Source organism: Herpailurus yagouaroundi, unplaced genomic scaffold (assembly GCF_014898765.1).
Source record: "Herpailurus yagouaroundi ecotype Mexico unplaced genomic scaffold, PumYag 164, whole genome shotgun sequence".
Lineage (NCBI taxonomy): Eukaryota > Metazoa > Chordata > Mammalia > Carnivora > Felidae > Herpailurus > Herpailurus yagouaroundi.
The window spans coordinates 9,563,635-9,581,239 of record NW_024412405.1 but is presented as its reverse complement, the minus strand read 5'-3'; the positions used below and the strand labels follow the sequence as shown (position 1 = coordinate 9,581,239).

Genomic DNA, 17,605 nt, shown 5'->3' with positions numbered 1-17,605 from the left:
TTTTTTTTTTTTTTTTTTTTTTTTTTTTAGAGAGAGAGAGAGAGAGACAGCACAAGCAGGGGAAGGGGCAGAGAGAGTGGGAGATACAGAATCCAAATCAGGCTCCAGGCTCTGAGCTGTCCATGGGGCTGGAACTCAGTAACTGTGAGATCATGATCTGAGCCAAAGTCAGATGCTTAACCGACTGAGCCACCCAGGTGCCCCTCCTAAACTCTTATAAATTCCAATTGTTCCACTGTAGATTATCTGTCGTTCCAGGGCCAGCAAACCATGGCCTACACAAGTTTAATCCATAGCCTGTTTTTCACAGGTTCCACAAGCCAGGAGTGAGTCTTGAATTTTTATAAATGGTTGTAAAATATATATGTGTATATTCCGTAGACATGGTATGTAGCTTGAAGATATTTATTAGCTGGCCTTTACAGAGAAATGTTTGCTGCCCCTGGCCTCTATCAACAATCATATCACCCACGAATAGGGTCCCTTTTCTTTCTTCCATTCTAAATGTGTGTGTTTTATTCCTCTCCTTTATTACATTGGCTAAAACCTCCAGTATAATGCTGAGAAATGGTGGTAGCTGAATTTTTCATTTTCCCCCATCTCAGAGAAGAAGCTTTTAACATTTTATAGTCGTGATGTTTGTTTTAGATTTTTCGTAGCCTTCCTTTATCAGAACAAACAAAAATCCTATTCTTTCCTACTTTGCTAGGAATTTTATTTTTTTAATTTTTTTTTAACATTCATTTTTGAGAGTGAGAGACAGAGCAGGAGCGGGGGAAGGGCAGAGAGAGAGGGAGACACAGAATCTGCAGCAGGCTCCAGGCCCCGAGCTGTCAGCACAGGGCCCAACGTGGGGCTCGAGCTGTGAGGTGTGAGATCATGACCTGAGCAGAAGTCGGACGCTTAACCGGCTGAGCCACCCAGGCACCCCTTCTAGGAATTTTAATCATAAATCAAAGCTGAGGGGGGAAAAAAGCAGACAATCCAGAAATCTAACTTGAAATGGTTGCAGGCAATTAATTGGCACAGGAGCAGGATATTTGTAAAGTAAATTATCTTATGAAGTTCCTAAGATAATATCCCTTTCCACAATCCAGTATTTTTCACTTTTAATTAATGGTAAGCCTAAGTTCACTGTCACTCAAGATCCTCTCCCTTCACTGCAGCTGAAATTGTATAAGTAGATTCTTCAAAATTGTTAGAAGGACCCTGTCAAGCTCAGTTTCAAAAGGCACGTGACCAAAGTGCATTGACAGATTCACAGGAGAAATAGCAAGGGGGAAATCCACTCCTTAACTAACGTATTCGTATGAAGTGTATTAAACAATTGAGCCCTTTTGGAAGCCAACGAAGGTACTTTTACATTTTCATATTATCCTTTGTAGATATTTAGATTAACCAGTTCATCTTAAATAGGTTCTTTTAGAAAGCTGCTACACCATTATTCTAAGCATACAGGTCGTTTTTATGCACTAGCTTCTCAGTCTTATAAAAGCTCTTTTACTGACAGTCCAATTTCTAACACCACTCAACAGACACACTAACGTTTTGAAAGGCATTCTGTCTAATCCCATTTTAGTATTCCTTGGAAAATTTTGACCGATGCCTCTGGAAATTCAGCCAAGAGCGTTGTATCAAAAACTTGCTTGAATTTATCTAAAAATTCGTAGTCGGTGCTGAACCTGAATTTGTTCGCCCAAAGCAGCACCGTCCCCGGCTGGCAGAGGTGCGCCATGGTGGCGAGCAGCTTGTCCAGGAAGTAGTGGTGATAAACCACGTCCGAGGCCAGGATGTAGTCGTAATGAAACGATGACCTGGGGAAGCGTTGCTCCAGACTTTCCCCCCAAACCAGTTCTCTCACTTGGGGCAGATGCGCTGTACGTTTTAACGTGTTCTTCAAGAGATTGTACTGAAGGTTTCCTAGGACGTCGGGCAGATCCGTTGCTGTGACTTGCGCTCCTAAGAGACAAAGAGAAAAATTGTAGGAATCACCTAGAAACGTTCAGGCAGCCACAGCCGACACGTACACTCAGGGAGAACACAAGAAATGTAACCGGGCTTCTCAGCTTTGTCCCCATTGACATGCGGGCTGGACGTAGTTGACCCAGTCCCGCCGGTAACTCTTGCCTGTGGGGGGTCTGCGCTGAGCACCGTGCGACCTTTGGCAGCACCAGGGTCTCTAAGCCCAACTCGTGGCGATCAGAAACATCTCTAGACGTTTGTGGGGCAAAATCACCACTGAAATAGAACAATGTTAGCACATTTTAAGAAACAGTGGTGCGGTGTTGGGAGATTTCAGGATAATGAGCTGCTTAATAGAAGAATTCATAGTGCTTTTCCTTCTACAATTCTCTTTATCTGAAGATTTGTGTTTTCTTTTATATGAAGTATTCAGCACCCAGTTTTCTTTCTGTTTTGTATGACTCTCCCCAACCTAAACTTGTTAAGTTAACTGTTAGGCATCTTCAAGCTAGTGACGGGAGTCCCCACCACGGACCGCCACGTTTCCCAGTTTGGCTTGAACAGGAGAACTGTAAAGGCGTCGGCAGAATTATGCCGCACTTGTGCCCACCCCCTGCTCAGTGCTCAGGAACTCACAACCCGCATTTGGGGTATAAGTCTGTCTTCGCCTTGGATTAACTCGCTTGTGTCTCTTCAAAGGGTTAGTTACAACATTTCCGGTGAGAAACAGGAGACATGTTCCCAACAGGGGCTGGAGAGTCATACCTCCAGGATCTGAACTTCATCACCTGGTAATCGGTGGACTGGGCGAGGTAACGAACCTCTCTCAGATGCAGTTATCTTTTCTCTGGGCTAACAGCTGTCACTCCTCGCTCGTGACATTTTGGGGGACTCAGTGAGTGAAATCGTGACCCGGCATCTGAATCGCAGCTGACCGGACAGGGGCCCTCACTATCACTGCTGCCAAAGTGAGGGTCTTTCTGAAACAAAGTGAGCAATAAACAGACAAACCTAAAATACTGGCCACAATGGAAACAAGGCCTGGTCCAGCACCAATTTCAAGAATTTTAGCGTCTTGGAGATTCAGTTCCTCTGAATGTTCTTCCAAGTACTGACACAAAGCCGTAGCCTAAAAGAATACAGTTGTCACCTGAACATCGGAGCGTTGAAAACCAGTAGCGACCCCCCTCCCCTCCCTACCCCTGCGAAATACCCAAAGAGATGTTATTAATAGTTTCAGTTTATGAAGGGGTTCGTAAGGATTGAAATCTACATTCGATGCCGTATCTGGACCTCCGGAACCTGAAAGGTACAACAGGCGTCACAGGAACTGGAAACAGACTTTCTCGATTGCCTCTCTCAGAAGACCCTGGATCAGTCCGTGTCCAGCAATGGGCAGATCAGCTCAGCTCTCAAGTCCAGGAGACGAAGCCTCCAGAACCGCTCGGGTCCGGCCGGGCCGTCCACTCAGGAACAACTGCTGTATAGTGAGCGGCCTCAGGCTCGGCGAGTTCAGGCTGCTCGGGGCTTCGTCCGCTGCTCTGGACGGCGGGGCAGGTGTTCATTCCGTAAGCGGGCGTCTAAGAGACAGACACCAGAACAGGGCTTGTCCGGCTGCGGTGTGCGCCACAGCCACCTGGGGCCTGGCCAGGGTGCCCACGTCCAGACTGCATGTCTGCGAGCCTCGGGGCCCTGGCGGCCCTGCGGGTCCACGGCCACACCTCGAGTCGCAGCAACGAGACGCTAGAAAGCATGTGACTTTTTACACGGCAGCTCAGACGTCCTTTCCCTCTTCCTTCATTCTCTTCTGCCTCCACCTTCTCCCCACCTTTCTACGAAGAGATAAAGGGTATTGGGTCTGCATGGACGGGTGAGGTGTTTACTCTGAGGGGTCTCGGTTAGCAACACCACGGACTCCAGAGATCAGGAAGCTTCCGCAGAGGAAGTCCTCCGAGTTAGGAACGTGAATCCTGGGATGAAGAAGCAAGTTGAACTCCAGTTTGTGCAGTGTTAGCTCTCTTCTTCCTGTGGCTGCTCTGGGCTCATTATGACGCTACTTTTGCTTGGGGCCAGGCTGGAGTGGGGGCGGCCGGACCGTGTGAGACGCGCCCCTCACCGTGGCCAGGGCAGGGGCCCCAGAAACCTACCCCACAGGCTGCTCCCTCTCATCCCCCATCTGTTCATAGTGAATAGTCACACGCACAGACAGATGTGACTCTCCATGTCTCCTCTCTAGGGACTCGGCGGGGCTGGGGGAGGGGCATGTAAATGGATCCTAAGACAGGTGAGGGGTGTAAAGGAGGCCCCCTCCAGGGACCCAGGGGTCCAGTGAGCGGTGACCTCAGTGCTGAAGGATGAGGGAGCACGGATGGGGCGGGGGGGGCATCCAGCGAGGAGCAGCAGGTGATGTACCAGCACCATCGCAGGTACACGGCACAGAGTTCTGGACTCGGGAAGGGAGCTCTCCGGCTGAAGACAGATAATGATTTGTGGTGCAGGGAGGACGTGAGGACGTGTCACCCAGAGCCATCACAAGGGCGTGCTGTGGAGGGGTTCTCTGAAGAGGCGGCTGCAGGCTTCCCTCTGTGCCCTGCCCTGGGAGCTGACCCCTGTGGGTGCCATCCGGAGACCCAGCTTGATGAACCCCTGTGTGGTGAACACCCCCTTCCCAGCCCTGCTAGCAAACTCCGAAATGTGGACTCTTGGGCAGAGAGCTGCACTAGGCGTCACACAAGGTGTCTCCCACCTCCCATAAAGCCTGCTTTCCCAGCTTTCAGGAAACCCAGGTGCCAAGAGAGGCCAGGCTCGTGTGTGAAAGGTGGAGGCCTTACTGAGAATGAAACAGTCCCCGGGGGCAGATGTTCCTCCAGCCCCGATCTCCCGAACCCCCTGCCCCCCGTCCCCCCCGCCCCAAGCTGTCCATTCGCCGCATCCATTACACCAGGAAGCTGCGGGGAGTTGGCGGTTTTCAAACGTGTTATGAAGGCAAAGCTTCCCGGGAAGCACATCGGGCTCCCATGCACAGGGGACGAACACCAAGCTTCCTTATCTGGGGGGAGAGCAGCTCCAGGACCACCCTCCTGGGCCCCCCTCACCTGCCCCCCCAGGACCCAGGACGCCCTCCCCAGGGAGCCCCATGGCGCCTCCACCCACAAAGCTCAGCATGCGGGTCTGCCTTTGAACCCAGACCCCCGTGCCATCCCCCAGTAACTACAGAGCAGCTTGGATCCGGAGCCTCTCAGAGCACAACCAGCTGGCATTGGAGGGCCGCTGTCCCGAGCCCCGGTGGCACAGCTTCCCCCAGCGGGTCAACATTTCTGAGCCCTCAGCTCCCCGGCTGTCAGGTGAAAACAATGTCGCCTTAGCAATGACTTCAGTGAGTACTCAGGACCCTCCCAGAATGATCGTGCACCACCCATTGTGCCCAGTGCACCTCCCAGCATGTCCAATGCACTGCCCAGTGTGCCCCATACTCCGCCCAGCATGCCCAGTGCACCTCCCAGCATGCCCAGTACACCGCCCAGTGTGCCCCTTACTCTGCCCAGTGTGCCCCATACTCCGCCCAGCATGCCCAGTACACCGCCCAGTGTGCCCCTTACTCCGCCCAGCATGCCCAGTGCAGAAGGAAGATCAGGGAGGGAAGTGGGCATCCACAACCACACAGCAGGAACTAGCGGGGCTCCTGACTCGAAATGCACAGCATCTGCCCCATTTCCATGCCGCCCTCGCAGGCTGCTGCAGAAAGGACAGGGAGCCCGGCCTCCACACGCTTCCCCTGGAACACCCACGGCCTGGAAGGGAAGCCAGCACTGGGCTCTGATTGTTTTGGGTTTTTTCCCTCAACGTTCATATGAATTTTTCATCTTCCTGACATGTTCAAGCCTATCTTCATGTAGAAAATACTGTTTCAAGAAACACGGCTTGGAGGGAAGTGATGACTCCTGCAGGAGATGCTGTGCCTTTGCGGAGTCCCGGCGCACCCCCGCGCCCCTGGGGGCCCAAAGCGACCCTCCACTGGGGAAGCACAGAATGCAAAAGCACTTGGCACATTGTCCCAGGCGACCCTGACGTATGGGATTGTCATTGTCGCCCCCAGAAACCCCGCCATCCCGAAGGTGACGGCTGTCTCACCCCCGGCCACACCACCGCGCCGTAGCTCTCTATCGACTCCTGGATGACAATCTTCGTGCCTGCAAACAGATAGTGCTCCTGAGTGTAGCTCTCATAGTCTGTAGGAACGAACTGCTGGAGGCTGTGAAGGGATGGTTCTATCTTGTTAGAGCCTGTGGGGCAGAAAATAAAATAGGTTCCGTGATTTGTGGATCCAGCACAAGTACACACTAAGCAGAGCTGGTAAGTCGGGAACAGATTGGGCAGTTTTCCCACAGACAGGGGGGTTGATGCTGGCAATGACCATGGCTTTAAACTGGCACAAACCCGAACGATCTGGGGTGATAGGGACACCGAGTTCAGACGTGACATGTTTGTGACACGACGAGATGCCAGAGGATGCCCTGGTTCCTCTCCTCCATGGAGCGGAAGACAGAGAGGCGTGGCTCCCCTCCACCCCTCTGTTCTGAGGCCCTCTGTAGCCAACCAGCAGGATGGCACGGACGAGCTGTCTGCATGAGGACCTAGGCAAACACGGACCCGACTATTTTTAGGTCTCGAAGTGAAGTAACATTCCCGCGTGTTGGCTGGAGCGTGTTCCTTAAATCCTTCCTACGACTCCTCTGCAAAAGGTACGGGTCACCCGAAGACGAGCCAGCTCCACGGTCCTGGGGTGGTTGTCAGATGAACCCTGGCTATTAAGTTACTATTGCTTTAAATACCCATTAAACTCATGAGCAGCTCTCGAATATCACATAAAATGAGCGGAAAAGAGCACCTGATCGCGGCTGATGTCATGGAAGCACAGGTCGTGCAGATTTTGCAGAGTTCCAGAATAAAAAGAGCAGCGCGCGAAAATGTCAGGAGTGGGGATGCCAAGCACACGCACAGCAGAACGGAAGCTGCTGGTGCCAGCGGTGGGCAGGAGTTAGCAGCAAGGAGCCGGGGGGGGGGAGACCCCCACGAAACCTGCCTTTGCTCCCTGAGGCTCGCCCGGGACATTTGTCACCACAGGTGGAAGATGGGCTTTGGAAAGGAGCTGACAGGGGCAGTCGGTTCACATTTGAGCTGCTCTCATCAGAAATCTGCACTCTCGAAAGAGGAGGAGGTGGGGGGGGCAGGGCGCGAATACAAGGTGAAGGGTCAAGGGTCTTTGGAGAAACCCAGTGAGGAGCGCACCCTCCGAGGCAGGTGGGGACGGAAGCGATTTGGGGTGTCCCTGTTTAGCGCGTGCACCGGGGCAGATCTGTGCTGCTGGTCTGCTCACTGGAACAGGCTCACAGAAGACCACAGACATTTGGAGTCAGCTCTTCCAAATGTTTACAACCGTGTGACCACGCCTGTTGAATCCAATTGTAAGCAAACTGACAAAACCCCCCAAAACAGGGCTGGAGTTTTGTCTTCGCATGTGTTTTCATTTTGGTTTTCTAGCAATTAATTTTTGTGGTATTTTACCAAAAAGGGTCAGCGTGCAGCAGACTGAGAAATGGTCTCAGAGCCCAGCGGAGCACAGGGACTGGTTTGTAGACTAGCATGACGGGCGACCATAGCCCTTCCGGGAGCACTGCTCTTGGCCCCCGGTTCTGATGGAGCATGGGCTCCAGCCCCCGGGGGAGAATTCTGCACCCTGACCTAAAGGTGAGCTTTCCAGAGACCTGGGGCTTCACCGAGCAAGAACCTGCTAATACATACTGGCCAAGTCAGTCGTGAGACGTCATCCTTTCCTGTCCCGCACCCTGGTAGTGGGGGAAGGAGACTTATGGCCTTCACCCGCCTCTTGTTATGGGAAGCTCCTGATATCTAACACCACCAACCCGTTATCTGTGAATGACCAAAGAGGCCCTAGCTTCTCCCAGGGAACCGGAGGCTGACTGGGCTTTGCAGAGACGATGAAGAGGCAGAGGACTAGACCGTGGTTTGCCGGTAAATGCTTAACAGTAGGTGTGGGGTGAGGGGAGGAAGCACCGACTTTAGGGTCTGATGATTACCATGGTGTCGATGCTCCCACCATGGCCATTTCCAGCCTTCAGCAGACGCCCTGGGGAAAACTGTGCACCTGCTGACCATGGCGGGGTATTTCCACCACGCAGAGCGATGGACACCAATAACCTCAAGCGCATAGATAATCTTAACGATCATCTTATAATGTAACAAAATAGGTCATGATGAGTTGTATTTATTACCTTAGCCTTTAAATATACCCTTGGCTTTTATCTGATCTATTGAGTGGTAAGTTTTCATAACTTACATTTCAGTAATGGCCATGTTTAACAACCACCCTCAAAAAAATCCCTGAAATTCAGGAGCTGGTACAGGCCAGTCGGTACAAGGAGCCAGTCCAGGGCAACTCCTTTTTCCTCTGAGGTTTCGTCACTGGAGTAGGTGACTCGGAGCAGCCAGACCAGCAGGGACTCATGCCAGCTCCTGCAGGCTTCCCTCCGCCACTGTGGCTCAGATGGCTCCTTCCCTTCCTCCTGCGTCTCACCAGCTGGGGACTTACTTTTCACTGACCACAGGAAAAGTCAATGGGCTGATTGGGAACGGCTCACCGGTTCATAGGCTAATGAGCTGATAAGTCCTGTTTTCCCAATCAACCTTGGACAGTAACGTGAGCATACAAATATTGTCCCATAAGACCCTTCCACGTCCTACAAAGATACTTTGTGTTTGTTGCACATTAAACATTTTCACTTACTGTATCGATGCTAGTCTGAGAGTGTTAGATCAGGATTTAGAGATACAAATGCCTTTCTCTGTAAACTAGTTTAGCAAAAATAAACAGTCTTGATTTAGTTGAGCTAGAACATAATTTTACCATGTTAAATGGTTATAAAGGTTTGAAATGCTGTATCCTGGCTTTTCTGACATTTATCATTACGTCTACCATTTATTACTACTGAGTCCCTCTGTGCAGAAATGCAACCCACATATGATACAGTTGCCGGGGAGAACATTCTGGCGAAAAGCCGAAGCGAATCAAGATTTTGTTTCTTTTTAAAAGTTCTAGGGGCTCCTGGGTGGCTCAGTCGGTGGAGCATCCGACTTTGGCTCAGGTCATGATCTCACAGTTGATGGGTTCGAGCCCCTGCGTCGGGCTCTGGGCTGACAGCTCAGAGCCTGGAGCCTGCTTCGGGTTCTGTGTCTCCCTCTCTCTCTGCCCCTCCCTCACTCATGCTCTGTCTCTCTCTGTCTCAAAAATAAATAAACATTTAAAAATATTAATAAATAAATAAAAGTTCTTATTAACAAAAAATATAACCATTTGAGATTTACAGAAACGCCAAAACAAATTTGTGGACTTTGATAAGTGCATAATAAACAAAAACAAGGATTGCTTTTAATGCTATGCCTCTGCTCGCGTTAAGGCACTTTTCTACCATGCTTCACTATAGGAACCATCTAGAGTTAATAGGTAACGGGAACTCTTGTCACGGAAGTTAGCTGGAAAATGCCGTGGCCAGGGAGACAGCTGAGAAGGTGCTGCGGTCTGGAAGGAGGTTACCTCCTGGAGGGCCACCGGTGTCTTCCTCCCGGGGAGCCCCCTCCGGCGCGGAGCAGCCATCCGGGGTGCATGGTCCTTCCTGCAGGTGCTGGGACCGCTGCTCGGAGCTCAGACACGCGTCCATGACCGCAGCTGCTGGAGACCAGAGAAGCGGACAGGCCCCCCTCGCGCTCAGCCCAGGCTGGCTGAGCCTCCCAGAGGCTCTAAAAGGTGCAGCTTATCGCCTTAGCATCTGCTGAGCCGCAAAGAACCCCTGCTTTTCAGCTTTAGCTCCCCCCGTCGGCAAAGCAGCTGCCCCAAGGCGCTGCCATCCTGGTTTCGCAGAGCAAGGGAGAGGGGGACCGTTCAAACATCACCCCGCACCTGTTCCGTGCATCAAGAAACGCAAACACAGAGCGAGCGTAGCCGGACAGGCACGACGTGGCTGGGTTCTAAACCACATCTCTAATAGCTTTTGGAACCGAATCTTCATGAAGAAAATCTGATCTAGCAGCGCATCGTACCATCACGGGTACCGTGTGGGTTGAGGGCTCAATGACATCACGGATGAGAAGGCAGGATTTGAACCAAACCCAGGGCTGCTCCCTTAGCGGAGGCTTTATCGCCAGATCTAGAAAGCGCTGGGGGCCCGAGCCAGGCGCCTGACCTGGCTCCCCGCTGGGGCGCTTGGCAGCCCACCTACCCCCCTGCCTGCCGTTTCCTCATCAGCAATGATAGTATCTGCCTGCTTCCTAGGGCCGAGGTGAGAAGCAGGAGGGTGAAAGTGATGAGCCCGGAGAGCAAAACTACCAGGTTTAGAAAAGGAGAGCGGGCTGTTGCCATCACTGATGGGCATCAAAATAGTAACTGCAGGACGTGTACTGGTTCCAAGCCCCGCTCTGGTGCAGTGCATTGATTCTTCCAGTCCTGGCAATAGTCTCTGTGAAGTAGATGCTATTATTATGCCTCTTCTCAGATGCGAGCAGGCCAGGCACAGCCGGATTGAGAGGCAGCCCGAGAGCAGGGGCAGATCCGAGAGTCAAACCCAGGCCGTCGTGCAGCAGAATCTATCTACCGGCTTCCCCACCAGGCGGGCTCGGCTCGGGTTTCCCTGCCCCCTCTGCCCTGAAATCACTCATAACGCTCAGCTGTCACAGTGACACTTTCGAGTCCTTTGCACAAAATGTGAACGGTCTGCCTCATCTGCGTTGACCATCCTGAGTTCCTCTCTGCACACCCGAGCTACCCTGTCCTGTCGTCCCAGCTGGGGGCACCGGCTTACTCCAGTGAGCAGACAAAATGCAAGAAAGCACAGCCCCCGAAGCAAATGGCATTGCATCGCACACCCGGGACGGGCTGTGTGTGCCTCGCATCAGTGTGCCACAGGGCTTCAAATGAGATTCCTGTGAAAGTAATTTAACATGCTCCTTGGCTCTGCAATCGAATAACCAAATATTTGCCCCAATTCTCCCAACTCCCCATGCCAGCCACAGTGCTCTACCGGGCTGTGCGTCAGAGCAGAAGTTCTTTCTTTTGTGGGTGCTTACTTGTTCATTCCTTTCAACCTACCCCTAAAAGATACTGCCCGGTTGTTTATCAGTACACACAGCATCTTCAGGGAGGAAGCCTGGCACCATGGGGAGGCGCCCGCATCTGAATCTTGGCTCTGCCCTGTGCATGATGGGGGTACCTACCTCTTCTGGAGGCTGTGGTAATTAACAGAGGTAAGCCACGCAGAGCGTCTCACGTACAACAGCAGCCGTTTTGTCCGAAGCCAGAGCGTGGTCGTGCGATAAATCCAACACTCCACGCAAACCACCCTCACCCAGCACCATGGGACTCTGTGCATTAATTTAAGACATCTCCCCATTTTGCATGCAAGCGAGGGAGAATTATTTCCAAATGACAGCTGTACTTTTCCTTTTGGAAGGAAATGGCTCCCTCTCCCATCATTGTAGTTCGCATGCGAATTTAATTTTTTCCCAGACATCTCTGCACTGAAAGTAACGCACCGTGCATTGTAGTTATTCTAGAAAATAACTACAGGAACCTACCTAGTGTTATTAGTCAGACGTAGCATGTGGTATATATCGTGTGTTAGTTATCTAATAAAGATTTGGGAAGTTTTTAAAATGACTTCTTGTTAGTACCCTCAGAATCATTTCAAACTGTTAGTTTAAACATTACCTTATGTAGCAGAAGAGATTTGAGATTTCTGTGCACCCTTTAATCCCCAATGTTTTATATAGATGTGCACCTGAAAGGATTAGCATTTTATGAACAAAAGCCAGCCAGTGGAAGCCCAAGTTATTTAGGGTAGCATGACCCACCAGCACGCAGACACATCTCTATCTCTGAATCTCTCTCTCTCTCTCTCTCCCCCTCTGTGCTACACACACACACACACACACACACACACACATGCGCGCGCTCACACTCCTTGCAACATGAAATGGAATCACCCTCAAAAGATCCAGAAAATACTTCCAGCAGAACAAAGGCTGTCCTCTATGGTATCCAGTTGCTGTGATGTAGTTTGAAATGTAGACGTATTTCACTTTAAAAAGAAGTGAGGATTGGGTAGGTGGGGTTTTGTACAGACTTGCAAACTTTCTTTGTGCTCATTAGCCAAAGTCCTGTCTGTGGCTGAGGAGTGAACTGTCCCGGACCCTGCTTCCAGCAGCCAGAAACAACATAGGACTCTACCAAGAGAAGACAGAACATCTAACTAGAAGGGAGGTGAGTTAAATGCCTTAACATTGCATTTGGGGTATTTAGTTGGGGCCCCAGGGGAAACCAGGAAAAACTCTTCCAAGAAGAATGCAAACCATTGCAATTTATTGCGTTGAAAAAGAAGGGGGCAGTTACAAAGGAAAGAGGAAAATCGTGTGCTCATTTGGGAAGCCTCAAACCCTTAAAATAGAATATAGGGCATGTAAATCAAACCCTTGGGCAAATGGGAATCAAACAAGCACTCGCAATTTATGAGGGGTTACGTTTAGCCGGCGAGCTGAACGAACGGTGGTTTGGCTTGAGTGGACACAATAGCCTATGTTTATTTTTTCACCCAGGCTTGGTACTCTCTTCCCTGCTATCACTTTTTCTTTAACTCAGGTCTTCATCTGGATGTGCTGTGGTCCCATGACCACTAGGTGTGCTTCCCCACTCCCTGAAACGAGGGAGGTGACCTGGAGTCTAGCCCAGATCGGTCATTCCAATGCTTTCGTATTCCTGGAGTGGTCCAGGTCTCTGTGCCCGGCCCTTCTGTAACTTGTTTCCACCAAGAGTCAGCACCCCTGTGTATGACAAATAGCAAAACGGTGGTCATCTTTACAATTATGTGAGTAACATTTAAAAACTGATTGGAATACATATGAATACATGTACGTGTATGTATATATATGTATGCACACAGATACTCGTTTGATAAGCTTTAACATGACGAAAAGGGCAAAGAAGAAATATTTTAAAATCTCTTTTAATCCCACTATTTGGAGAAGTAAGCCTGATATAACAATTTTTATATCAACTTCTAGGCTCTTTTTGTATAAACTTTACAAAAGCTGTTTTACTGACAATGAAACTGGACAGAAACAGGTACGTCTTTGACCTTGTATGGAATAACCTATTATTTTAAGAGTTTCTTTTCATACTTTTTTCAAAAACCATCGACTGCATCACTGCTTTAAAAAACAAATTGCAGGGGCACCTGGGTGGCTCAGTCGGTTGAGCATCTGACTTCAGCTCTGGTCATGATCTCATGGTTTGTGAGTTCGAGGCCCACATCAGGCTCTGTGCTGACAGCTCAGAGCCTGGAGCCTGCATTTGATTCTGTGTCTCCCTCTCTCTCTGCCTTTCCCCCACTCATGCTGTCTCTCTCTCTCAAAAATAAATAAAAACATTTAAAAAAATCACAGGAGAGGGGATGCCTGCCTAGCTCAGTCAGTTAAGCATCCAACTTCAGCTCAGGTCATGATCTCACGGTTCATGGATTCAAGCTCCCCATCAGGCTTCGTGCTGACAGCTCAGAGCCTGAAGCCTGCTTCACATTCTGTCTCTCTCTCTCTCTCTCTCTCTCTCTCTCTGCCCCTCCCCCACTCACACTCTGTCTCTCTCTCTCTCAAAAATAAAATAAACATTAACAAAAAATTTAAAAAGAAACAAATCAGGGGGCACCTGAGCGGTTTAGTTGGTTGAGTTTCTGACTCTTGGGTTTCTGACTCTTGATCTAGGCTCAGGTCATGATCTCACAGTTCATGGGATCGAGCCCTGTGTCAGGCTCCATGCTGACAGTGTGGAGCCTGTTTAGGATTCCTTCTCTCTCTCTCTCTGCTCTCTCTCTCTCTCTCTCCCTTCCTGTTCATGCTCTCTTTCTCTGTCTCTCTCTCTCTCTCTCTCAAAAAAATAATAATAGGTAAACATGAAAAAAAAATTTTTTTAAAGAAACAAATCAGAATTCTATTGCCCAGAGCTGGAATGAGTTAGGTCCAAGGTTTGTAAATACTGGACTATCCCTAAATACTGTCTACATCAGAATTACCTGGAAGCTTTGAAACACAGAGACTCTAGGCCCCTGGAAATTCCTGCTCTAAGGTTGAGAAAGAGCCTAGAGGTTTGAAGCCCGAGTCCACAGCTGTCCCCTGGCACACGGTCAGTGCCGATCTATAGGGCAGAGGACACATGAGTGATTTTCACAGAGCTGAGATGTCAGCCCGTGACAGGGGATTAGGCTTTGGGCGTGGCTCTGCAGGACACACAGATGAAGTAAGAGCCGGGCAAATGCATTTGGTCTCAATAGGAAAGAACTTTCTAACAAGCAGAGCAGTGGAACAATTGATCTCAGGGAGCCAGCATGATGGAAAGTGGGCCAGATCTGGAGTCAGAATGCGCGCGATTGGACCAAAGGTTTACGCAGGGTCAATAAACAGGCCATGAGTGTGCTGTCACTCGCTTTTCTCCAACGGTGTAGACCCCAGATCTCTCACAGCGTTTCTCCAGCTGAAGCTGACTCTCTCAGCCAAGTGGTCCTCACCACGGAGGAACCCCCCCTCCCCCAGGGATGTGTGGCAATTTGGAGACTTTTTGCTTGTCACAACTGGGGCAGGTGCTCCTGGTGTGCGTAGAGGCCACGGGTGGTGCCAAACATTGTGTGTCACGCAGGACAGCCCTTCACAGCAAGGAGCAATCCTGCCCAAAATGTCACCAGTGCCAAGGCTGAGAACTCCTTGCCTCAGTGGGGGGGCTGGAGTTGCAGGGTAAATTCTCAAGGCACGTTTTTTTGTTCTAAGGAAACTCTACCCCCAATGTGGGGCTCGAACTCATGACCCCGAGATCAAGAGTCACACTCTTGACTGAGCCAGCCAGGAGCCACAGGGCAGATTCTAATTTCCATCCTCCACACACCCATCTACCAGGCCAGTGATCCCTGCCTCCTCAGCCCCAGTGTCCTCGCCTATAAAATGGGGTCGATTAGCATTTGCAGACTGTCTAATAGATCTAACATCACACCCTCTGGCTTCCTCGGTTTCTCCCAGGAGCAGACCTAAAGACAAGGATTTGAGAGAAAGGATTTGGGATGGGGGGGGGAGGGTTGGCGGGGGAGGAAGAATAACTCAGGGAAAGGGTGGCAGCCAGCAAAAGGTGTTCCATGAAACCGGCTGCTGCGGTGGGCAATCAAAGCTTTGGCCCGAGGGGAAAGGCTGGGAGATGATGTAGAACACACAGCTCAGAATGATTCCATTCCAGGTTCAGAGGGCTTCTGGGCTCTTCCCACACCAGCACCTCAGCCCGGATGCAGGAACCAGCAGCTGCAGGTGTGTCTGAGAGAGGCCTCCCACAACTGCAGAAGGTGATGGATTTTCTATGTGAAGAACCTGGCGCAGGGCCTGGTGCCTAGAAGGTCATCAATAAATAAATGTCTTGTGTTAATTACATGCCATTGCAGCAGAGGGTTGAATGAGCAGGGTTCCTTGGAAGGATTCACTCACTGAATCAAATGCAAATACTGAGTTTGGGGCTTGAGAAATAAGGACCCAGGGCTGCTTTGGCCCCAGAGATTTCAGCAGCAGGGATTCGGGGGCCTTCTCCACAAATAGTGCTGTTGGGGGCTTCCAACGGCGGTCACATCCCAGCCTTTGCTGTGGCTGAGCTTCGGGATCTGGGGGAAAGTTCTGATTGATCTAACCTGCTCATAAGCTCTCCCTATAGTTAAGGATGGATGATGTGAGAAGCGTCTCACAAAATCATGGATGCTGGCCCTGTAACAAACAAGAGTTATGGATGGCCCTCTTCCCCTTCCTGGCCACCCTGCATGTACATACTTTCTTATTTCCAGAAATACAGTTTCAAATTGGACACCTTATTTCTACAACAGAGGACGGCCTAAGTCTCACTGGCTATTGCGTCCAGAGGGAACAGAGTCATTCCCCTCCAACTGGAAACCTCCAGATGACGTGCATTTCTTCACTAGTCCCATGCCTCTCCTTCAGTGGGCATGCGCTCCCAGAAAATACCCTGATCAGCGATTTCATCACTGCCTGCCGTGGGCTGCTGCAATGGCATACAATTTAATACAAGACATTTATTTATTGATGACCTTCTAGGCACCAGGCACAGCTGCTTTGCACATGCCCTTCGCCAACATTCTGCAGAGGAAGGGTTGCTGACCAGACAAATATAAGATATGCCCACCATACTCACTTACAGGGGAGATGGCGGCGAGACTCCCTTCCAGAGAGATGGGGTTTCATTGCAGAACTAGATGTTCCCTGAACACACTGCTAACCAACACCCAAGAATGTGTGGGATTTTCAGTGTGCAACGCAGAAAATGTCTGGTCAAAGGGAAATGTAATTCTATAATTTCTGCCCCCTCGTGTTGTCTGGTAGCACAGTGGCTCTGAGTCCATAACCCTCTCTGTGGAGTGATTCAGAGCTGCCCTGAGAGGCCAGGGGAAAAGGTCCACCGAGGCTGCCGGGGGATGGAAGGATTTAGACCACGCAGCAGTGCGGAAGCATCAGACGCAGAAAGCCTGTGTGGCAGGACATTAACAGGACTCTTCTTGTGGTTTGGCTGGGACACGAAGACAGTGGCTTCCTTGTGCCAAAGCGAGACCACTGTCAGAAATTTTGAAGCAGGTGTTCAAAATCCATTCCAGCAACACTTGTTTCGCCGGGCTTGTGGACGTAGAAGAATTTACTTCTGTTTCATTTTAAATGCCTTTTAAGTAATGACAAACATTACCAGTGAAGGGGAAAGAGGAAGAGTGAAAGAATCCAATACATTTGGAAACGGCAAGTGATGCGATAGTCATTTCATCTTTAAAAAGTGCATACCATGGGGCGCCTGGGTGGCGCAGTCGGTTAAGCGTCCGGCTTCAGCCAGGTCACGATCTCGCGGTCCGTGAGTTCGAGCCCCGCGTCGGGCTCTGGGCTGATGGCTCGGAGCCTGGAGCCTGTTTCCGATTCTGTGTCTCCCTCTCTCTGCCCCTCCCCTGTTCATGCTCTGTCTCTCTCTGTCCCAAAAATAAATAAACGTTGAAAATAAATAAATAAAATAAATAAAAATAAAAAGTGCATACCTGCTCCCCAGCACCTGAGGCTGTTCTCAACCACATTTGAAGGCACAGCTCTGCTAAAGTATCTGCCTTGTGGAGTCGCTCTGACTGCAAACCCATGAGTGGCCTCGATGGCCTTACGTGCATTTCGGAGAAGAGAGGTACATAGTTGTTTGTTTCTATTTTTTATTTCTTTGTATTTTCTTTTAATTTTTTAAATGTTTAATTATTTTTAATATACTTTTTAATGTTTATTTTTGAGCGAGAAAGAGAGAGCTTGAGTGGGGGGAGGGGCAGAGAGAGAGGGAGACACAGAATCTGAAGCAGGTTCCAGGCTCTGAGCTGTCAGCCCAGAGCCGGATGCGGGGCTCGAACCCACAAGCCATGAGATCATGACCTGACTGGAAGTCGAATACTTAACCAACTGAACCTCTCCCAGACACCCCTCTGTTTTCCCCAAGCCAGTTCCTTTTTTTTTTTTTTTTTTTTTTTTTTTT

The 17,605-nt window shown here is 50.1% G+C and overlaps 1 protein-coding gene and 2 long non-coding RNA genes across 3 annotated transcripts in view; 2 read left to right on the top strand and 1 right to left on the bottom strand.

Annotated features, from left to right (window-relative positions):
• Positions 1-884: 884 nt before the first annotated feature.
• Positions 885-10,124, bottom strand: METTL21C (methyltransferase 21C, AARS1 lysine). The gene is made up of 5 exons (XM_040487113.1): positions 9,938-10,124; positions 9,575-9,709; positions 6,094-6,245; positions 2,974-3,091; positions 885-1,959 (listed from the first exon to the last, which is right to left on the bottom strand). Exons 1-5 carry the CDS (start codon positions 10,044-10,046, stop codon positions 1,565-1,567), a joined length of 909 nt encoding a protein of 302 aa, XP_040343047.1. The 5' UTR covers positions 10,047-10,124; the 3' UTR covers positions 885-1,564.
• An 839-nt stretch (positions 10,125-10,963) lies between these two features.
• Positions 10,964-16,882, top strand: LOC121037747 (uncharacterized). Its single transcript, XR_005793954.1, has 3 exons — positions 10,964-11,277; positions 12,182-12,292; positions 16,441-16,882. It is a non-coding gene; the product is annotated as an uncharacterized LOC121037747 (long non-coding RNA).
• A 244-nt stretch (positions 16,883-17,126) lies between these two features.
• LOC121037745 (uncharacterized) overlaps positions 17,127-17,605 on the top strand; it is a 20,505-nt gene continuing 20,026 nt past the window's right edge. The window contains exon 1 of the long non-coding RNA XR_005793953.1: positions 17,127-17,269. This is a non-coding gene — a long non-coding RNA (uncharacterized LOC121037745). The remainder of the gene's footprint in view (positions 17,270-17,605) is intronic.